The sequence below is a fragment of the Toxorhynchites rutilus genome, chromosome 2 (genome assembly GCF_029784135.1).
Source record: "Toxorhynchites rutilus septentrionalis strain SRP chromosome 2, ASM2978413v1, whole genome shotgun sequence".
NCBI lineage: Eukaryota > Metazoa > Arthropoda > Insecta > Diptera > Culicidae > Toxorhynchites > Toxorhynchites rutilus.
In genome coordinates, this window is record NC_073745.1 from 314,712,833 (window position 1) to 314,721,744 (window position 8,912).

Sequence of the window (8,912 nt, forward strand, 5' to 3'; positions counted from 1 at the left end):
ACGATAATTCTGGACAAGAATATCATACCTTGTTCGACCGGCATAGTGCCTGGGAAGGCCGCAAAATTAAGGAGACTGTAAAAGTGACGTTTTGATAACTGATGGAATCATGTACCAGATAATTTTTATTATATTTATATTTTTCTTCAATTGAAAAATGAAAAAACGGATGATTTTACTCTAACAAATCTAATGATTCCCGTGTTCAACTTAATAATCGCTACATAACGTTTTGAAACCTGTGAGCTATCGAGGTTCAATATTGCTGTAAATTTTAATTGTGCTTGACTATAATCTTCGAATTGTCCTCAACCTCTAAATCTTGGTTTTGAAATCTATGATCCTCTAACGTTCCTAAAGGACATTTGCCTTCTCAACGTAGTATTATTTGCGTTGTTCGAATTAGTAGTTAGATGAGATTTCTACGCCTAATAATACGTCTCGATTGTACTTTGAATGGTAACACGGAATAATTTTCTTCGATGAAAGATCCCTCGGCCAGAACGGGATTCGAAACCGAAACTCCCATCACGATATGTGAGACGCTAGCCACTAAACCATGGGAGCCACCGAAATAGCTCTTAGTCTGATTAGAATCACGAAACACCAGCCGACAAATATTATCTTTGTGAATCGACATCTCTGCGGGTTGTTCCGTAGTTTGATATTGTAGAAAAACAACTACAACAACAGCTTCTATTCGGTAAAGATAATAATTTGTTTAATGATATCTTCGAGCGAAACAAAGTTGAACACCAAGTCATTTACGCAACTGCCAAGTTGCTGATGTGTTCAAATATATCGCCATCAGCTTCTATTATCGTTGAATTTTACTATGGAGATTGCGTTCGTTATTTTAAGCATTATATTATTACTAAGTCCGCATGTGAATGCTAACCAAACATGTAAGGAAAGTTAGTGTTCGATATTTTTCAGAATAAGTTATGAACCACTAAGAACATGAATATTCCCCAGAGCGATACAGCATCGTCTGCTACTTGGCCAGCTGGTCCGTGTATCGGGACGGATTGGGAGCATTCAACATCACTGACATAATACCATCGTATTGTACGCATCTCATCTACAGTTTCGCCGGACTGAACTTGGACGGTGGGATAGATTCCCTAGATTGGTACAACGATATCAACGTGAACAGTTTGTATTCGTGGCGGCTTAATCGGTGGTAGATTTAGTGATAAAATATCTGTGGAATATTTCAGAGGGATACAATAGGATTATCGAACTCAAGGAGGAGAATCCTTGTTTGAAAGTATTGCTTGCCGTTGGTGGATGGAATGAAGGCTCGGAAAAATACTCTTTGGTAAGTGATGAGCACTCCAAAATTCTATAAGCCTACGAGAATAATTTTTACCCAAGATGGCGGAATCGGAGGACACACGAAATGCTTTCGCTGATCATGCGTTGAAATTTATTGTCCACTTTGGGTTCGATGGTTTGGATGTTGATTGGGAGTATCCTACGATGGTTTGTACTCTGAGATATGTGTTTGAAAGGTTCATTGATGTTATGAATTGTTTTATTCAGCGAGGTGGTCTACCCGATGACAAGAATAACTTCATCCTTCTTCTTGAAGCGTTACGTACGAAATTTCAACGCCGAAAGAAGCTCCTCTCCATTGCAATAAGCGGGTCAACATCAATCATGGAAGCAGCCTATAACCTTACCGCCATCTGTAACATATTGGATTTTATCAACCTCATGGGTTATGACTATAGCCAGAAGAATAAATTAAGTATAGACGCGCCCCTCTATCCAGAATCTACTGCAAACCCCGATTCCGTAGATAATGCGGTTTCCTACATCCGTAAAAGTGGATGTCCGTTGGCGAAAGTGAATCTTGGTATTCCAACTATGGCCAAAACGTATACCCTTAAGCCTGCACACGTAGGGCGTTTGCTGCCGGGGGTTGATGCGAAAGGGCCTGGTCGTCCGGGACCTTACACTAAAATCAGTGGTGTTCTGGGGTACAATGAACTGTGCAGTATGATCAAAGAGGAAAAATGGAACACAAAGATGCTCTGGAACATTGGAGCTAAGATTGCTACCCAAGGCGACCAATGGGCGACTTTCGATGATGGAGAAACTGTTGCAGAGAAGGCAAAGTATGTGATTGGAAAAGGGCTGGGAGGGGTTATGTTCTGGACAATCGATACGGATGATTTTCATGGCGATTGCCATAATAGGGTTTTCCCGATGGTTTTATCCGCTAACAGAGAGTTTCGTTATACTGTTTAATGGTTTTTGATATCACGTATCGTTAATCCTCTGTCATCATGACCAATGAAATATATTACTCTTATAAATAAACCAAGCGTTTTTCATTATCATTCGTAACATAACTGTCCACATTGAAACTAATTTCGTGAGATATGTCTCAATCGTGCGCTCTAGATTCGTGTCAGTGGTTTACACACACGAGATTTTTTGCATATTATCAGCTCGTTTCAAACGATATATGAATCATTGAGATACATTGATTAGCATAATATAGTACTGGAAGTGATAGCTGCTAGATTGCTTTTGAATGAAAACGGTAGTCAAAATTTGTGTGTTTTATTTTATTTAGTTTTGCGGCGTATCATGCGTACGTAATCCACCTGCGCTTTAGGTTTCGTTAGCCTTGAATCCAAATCGCATTCAAATGCACGTTTTCAAGGTGCACTAAATACTAATAAAAATTACGCAAGTAATACTACCTCGCGTAAATTATAGAACAGAAAATTTATGAAATTTCAATACTTGGTGAAGTCCATTTGAGAAAAATAACATAAGAAATAGAAACTACTTAAAATCACAATTTTTATTATAATAATACCAATTTAAATTACGGCCGATTTTTTTTAAAGGGCGTGATCGAAATTATTGGTCTGTCTTTAGAAAAACACGTAGTTTAAATTCAGATGTCTGATTAAAATAAGATGTTTGACAAAGTTGCTGGAAAATTTATAAACTATTTAGGAAAAATAACATTTTATGTGCACTGTTAAAAATCTTACTCAAAAATTTAATTTATTATTAAAAAAATTGTAGATTTTTTTATATATATTTTTATGCTATTTTTTCTAAAAAGTTAAACTTTTTCAAACATTATATTTTAATCAGACATCTGGATTTGAGTTCCGATTTTTTTCAAAGATGAACCAATGACTTTGAGCACGCCCCTTTGAAAAAACAGTTGCAATTTAAATTGGTCATTTGATAGAAGAAATTGTGATTTTTGTTATCTTTCATCATATGTACCAAGTTTCAATAAAATCGAAGAGGGTCGCGTTAAAATTTGTTGCTTTTCGGCTGATTGGCCACGGAATTGCTCTATAATAAAAAGTACGCTTTTTTCGAGTTGCATTTATACCCATGATGTTTTTCCCGAGTTAGAATATTTCTAGTAGGCTATTGTGACATGTTTAATCACTTTTGTCTCAAATTCCGAACACCATTTTTGTCACTGACTCATATTCCGGACACTTTTGTCTCAAATTACGAACAGCAAAAATGCAATTTTAAAGAAAAATCATAGCTTTTAAACTACTGGACCGATTCATATGATGAGTATATCAAATTAAATTCAATTGGCTAGTCTATTCGGGAAAAATATTGGGCTCGCAAAAAAAATGGATTTTGTTTTTGTAATTATTGATTGTATTTGTTGTTTTATAGTTCACATGGTTTCGGGACCAAGGGCGCTATATCGGTATAGATACCTGTAAATGATGTTAAAATGAAGTCTATAACTCAAAGAATGTCAGGGTATTGAATATCAAATTATTTATGACATTGAAGTTCAGTAAATTCACATTTAAAAATGAAGTGTTCGCAATTTGAATTATGCGTAGAAACTTGATTCATATTCCGAACACCAAGTTTAATGAAGATTCCTGCATAAAATATCATTTTATTTCATCCATTCATTGTAGATTCTTACCATTTCTAGCATTTCACATGAAAACAATAAAACTACAAAAACTGAAAAATTAACGATGCTCGTTTTTTACAGAATTTGCAAACGCAAACATTTTATTATTGGTTTTGACTGTCATTTTTTTGCAAATGCTTAATACTATAAATTATAGGCTGTATCGATAACTGTAAATGATGTTAAATTGAAAGCTATCACCTAAAGAATTTCAGAGTTTTGATTAATCAATTATTTATGACATAAAAGTTTAGTAAATTTACATTTAAAAATTAAGTGTTCGGAATTTGAGACTGTTCGGAATCTGAGATAAAACGGTATTTCCTTCACGATGTTCCCTATCACGCGAGAATTATATGCGCTGGAGTTGCCATTCTAGTTAGTAAAATACTGGGTCATGCAGACTCAATCAAATCTATTTTTCAAGTGCCTTTTGCCTGAAAAAAAAAATTCTTGTAACTTTTTCCTCCATGTTGTCTGTGACACGCTTGAGTTTCTCAAAACAAACATCCTCGTTTGGCAATTACCGGTGCGAAAAAGAAAGTAGTAAAATGGTAACCATGATAACTATGACCGGTGCGAAGATGGGTTGCTATCCAAAATAGCAATGATTGAAGTCGTGAAATTACCACCGTTTATAGCAACTCACCGGTGGGGATGCTCTAATATGAGTGAAGCATGACAAAAAGTCCGTAAAAGTAAGATAAATAAGTTGGAAAGGCACTTGAAAGATACAGCAAGGTTTTGCATGATTTTGACGCTTGCTGAAGGTTGCAATTGTAAAAAATCGAAATGCTAAAGTTTATTGCAAAATGCACGTGGTCGGTTCTCTAAATTCGATGATTAATTTTTTTCCATACCTTCATTGGCACATTGTCCCAGAAAATCGGTTTTCGACTAAAAATGTTTCTCGAGATGACACCAGATCTCGACGTTTTGTGCATTTTTAAGTCATTTGGTACCGATTTTTTTTTCGATTTTCCAAATTTCATGTGCCCCCACTCAACGAGCTTGAAGAAAGTAATTTGAATAAAATATACAATTGTTCACGTATCAACCCGAAGCAACGAAGTTTTTTAACCCGTGCAGAGATCCGATTGAATGAAATTGCATTCATATCGAAATTTTAATTGAAAACTCGAGAGTTGCTAAACATATCCTTTTACAGTTCACGGCGAAAAAATTTTCGGAATGCCTTGGGACATTCGAACGTGAACATGAACGGAGAAATATTTTGACGTCTATATTCACCATTGTTTTCACGTTCACGTTCACCGAAGTCGGTGAACTATGGTGAGTTTACCAACATCTCGATTCCACGGTGGAAATTTAGAATCGTTGTGAAATATTGAACTAATCCACTTTTATCAACATGAACCGCGTTTAAATGTGTTTTCCAACTAGAAAATGTTTCTTCCTATCGTTTCAAGATGTTTTCCTCGCGTTTTATATATATATATATATGGATAAAAAAAATATTAACAAAAAAGTGTTTGTTCACGTTCACGGTCACGGGAACTCTAAACCTGTCTCAAGCTAAAACTTGGCACAGGTCATTTTTTGGGCCAATTAACAAAATGTACATGGTTGGTTTTTAAAATTCGATGATGATTTTTTTCCATCACATCTATTGCCACCCTAGATCAGTTATATCCGGCAAACATGAAATGTTTCACGTGCCCAAATTTTTCGATCCGGATGGAGCCGGCAGTGCGAACAAAGCGTCGAATGTGGTTGCTTAACTTTTTTCGCCATTGCTGGTGCAAGTCAACTGATAAGGTCGTCGAAAATACGTAGGATTCAAAGAAAATTTGTTCCATTTAATTATCTTTTACTCTCTTCGCCGTCCGAAATTACTACATTTTCTCAAAGCATACGTTGAATTCAAAAATCATAATTCGGTTTTGTTTCAGTTGCTTCGTACGATTCTTGTACAAGAGTCCACATGCATTTCAATCGTAGACTTTTAGATTCAATCTCAAAAGGTGTCGAAATGGTGTTGACATCTGGATACGATATTAGTTTGTATGAGGCCAACTATTCTCTATCAGATTAGTCGGCGCTAAGGCAGTTTTTAATTGCTAAAATTTGTATGAAATTTTTTTCTTGGCGTTATTTACCTGCTAGAAGTTCGTTTTTCTGACCATTATTTGAACTATTTTCTATGAATTTTCAGATATTCTCACCAAAACTTACCATTATAATACAAAATTATCTTCAGACACAATTTTTGTATGATTTTTTTTCACTACGTGCAAGTAAAAGTGATTTTCATTTACATAGAGTACTAATTTAAATTGGGAATAATAATTTTTATTCATAATTTTTAATATAAAAGCGTGTTCATTTCTTCTGCAAACCCATATTGTCATGCCCAAGGTTGCTAGAAGTATATCCTAAGATGGGCCAATTTGCTAAAACCACTCTGCAGTCATCTTGGGAGTCTACTGTGTTTTGTTTGTGAACAAAACACGATACGCTTGTGAACAACCTTGCTTGTGATCAGTCTGTCTCGTTCACGCTTCAAGCAAATAATTCCCCTTCTGCTTTCTTCCGTACTGTTTTCATATACCGCTCCCCTAACCAATTTAGTGACGAAACGGCCTCACCTAGTACCATAAACCCGTCTTGGTCATACCTACTCCCCCATTTAGCTTGAAGCCAGCGCTACACGATGCTACGAACACCCTCGAATGCTGGATGCTCGATGATTTGACGCATCGTGTAGTCGACTGACGAGCTACGAACCTCCAATGTCGAGCGTCGAATATTCGCGATGGAAGGTAATCCGTTCGTTGTGGATTACCTTCCAACGCGAGTGGCACGAGTCAAAGGATTTTTGTCATTCGTTGATTCGGCACTCGATAACATTCGATACACCGCTACACGATTCGTCCGAATCTATCTTTGACAGATTGCTTTGTTTACAAGTTTTAGATGAAGGACCTATGAAATTGATTCATAAAATTCAAAATATTCGGCAAAATATTTTGCAGTTTAATAATGTTGATTTCAAGCATTTTTAATTTACAGCCCGATATCAGTACAATTGCTACGGCAGCAATTTCAATACTCGCATCATCATCCAGTTTTCTAACGTTTTTGATGGTAAATAAAAACAATAAACATTCGATCCAAATACTCGCCGAATGTTTGGACCGAGTGCATTGAATCGAACATTCACTTCACCGTGTAGCAGCACATTCGTCACAACATCTGTCGATTCATCGAGCCAAATGTTTGAGTCCAACATTCGAGTGAAACGTTGGACGAATCGTGTACTGCCGTAATCTCGCAAAGTGACGCAAGCGCCAGAGGGAGAAATTTTCAGTACGAGACTGTTCGTAAAATTGGATGTATAATCAGCATACGCGTACATTTCGAAAATCTGATCTGTACAAATTGTGTACAATTGATTGAAAAACATTGCCATTGGCACGATTTTTGAAAAAATGCAGTTTTTTTTAAAGATATGTTACCAACGCCAGTTTGTTGAGGAAACAGCAAATTTTAATCGCTGTTTCCACAACCGATTGGCGCTCATCCACATGCCACCGTTGAGTGGAGCATGAGGTAGCATCAGAGAGAACACTTCTACACATTTTCCGTCTTTGTAGCATGTGTCGAGCAGGCCAACGTAGTTGAGAACCCGATTGTAACAACTATCGACAGAACCTTCTTTTCCAATCCAAAATGCAATTGAAAACATCCGTGTTGAATAAGATAATGCCGTCCGAAATTATCCGATGTAAAGCAAATACAGTTCACGCGAGGATGTTCTGAGTTCTGTTATAAGATGCGTTTCGATGGAGATTGTAGAAGAGTGCAGCTGTACAGCAAATCCGACATTTACCCTTCGAAACTCTCAGCTTCAATTCATCCGAAAGAGACATTGAGCAAGTGAGCTAAGTGAACATCGTCAAGATGCTTTGTCCCTTGATTGATGTTGTTATTTGAAATTTGTTGTCCCTTCTCGTTCATTCTATGCCATCAGAATGGATTAAAAATCACATCGCATCAGATTCAAATTACGTCACATTATAAGGGAAATGGCACTTGCGCCGCATCACTGTGGAAATGGCGCTTACGCCATTCCGTTTTCAAGCTTTTACGGGGTCATTTTTTCACATTTCTATAAAACTTCGCAGTCGTTTGAAAGGATTTGGTATTCTTTATCGATCTATAACATAAAAAGTAATATGTCAATTTTGGCGCTTGCGTCACTTTGCGAGATCACGGCAGTATAGCGCCCGCATAAGCTTAAGCGTGGAAACACACTAGACGGCTATACCGCGCGATTTTCACAATGACAAGTCGCAGCAAGAGCTTGATGTAAAACACATTCAGCGGCTTTCGACGGTTTCACTATCCGTCATTATTATATTTTTATAGACGGATGCAAGACGAGTCTATAGTACAAGGTACAACTGTTTGGACAGTAAGCGGATAAGAGGGGCGGTACATAAAAACAGAATGATAGGAAACGGAAGAGGAGATGTTTACCTGAGCGAGAGGGAGAGAGAACTTGATCACAAACGTCTGAAATATTGCATTTCTCGACAATTTGGATGAAATACGATTATCCGCAGCTACATGACCAGTATGGCACGTATTGGCTCACCTGAGAGTACATTTGTTATTGCTTGCTTTATTTTCACCTTTCAAAAACGCATTAACACTAATACTCTCACAAAACCGTTGCGGCGCATCATCTCCATGGAGCCACCGCAGCGAATGAGGAACCATACAACAGTGATTTTGGAACCTTATACTTATGACAGACATACAGCTGTACTACCGTTGTACTTCGAAAATTGTATGTCTGTCACCATGTACAGCGCTAGAACCATGCAAGCAACTCGGTACAATCGCTGTACCTGTACCGACCTATTTTACCGCTGTACATGGCTACAGTTGTACTGTGCGCAGCGCCATAGACGGATAGTGGTGGGTAGCAAGACCAAATCGAATCAAAACA

At 37.3% G+C, this 8,912-nt stretch overlaps 1 protein-coding gene across 1 annotated transcript; it reads left to right on the forward strand.

Annotated features, from left to right (window-relative positions):
* The first annotated feature begins 787 nt into the window (after positions 1-787).
* Positions 788-2,256, forward strand: LOC129769505 (probable chitinase 2). The gene is made up of 5 exons (XM_055771824.1): positions 788-914; positions 976-1,155; positions 1,221-1,321; positions 1,378-1,485; positions 1,546-2,256. The coding sequence occupies exons 1-5, from the start codon at positions 836-838 to the stop codon at positions 2,254-2,256; spliced, it is 1,179 nt and encodes a 392-aa protein (XP_055627799.1). The 5' UTR covers positions 788-835.
* Positions 2,257-8,912: the final 6,656 nt, after the last annotated feature.

Coding starts and splice junctions, on each gene's coding strand:
- LOC129769505 (XM_055771824.1), top strand. CDS start 836: ATGGAGATTGCGTTCGTTATTTTAAGCATTATATTATTACTAAGTCCG. Junction 1,322..1,377: donor GCTCGGAAAAATACTCTTTG/GTAAGTGATGAG, acceptor TTTTTACCCAAG/ATGGCGGAATCGGAGGACAC. Junction 1,486..1,545: donor ATTGGGAGTATCCTACGATG/GTTTGTACTCTG, acceptor TGTTTTATTCAG/CGAGGTGGTCTACCCGATGA.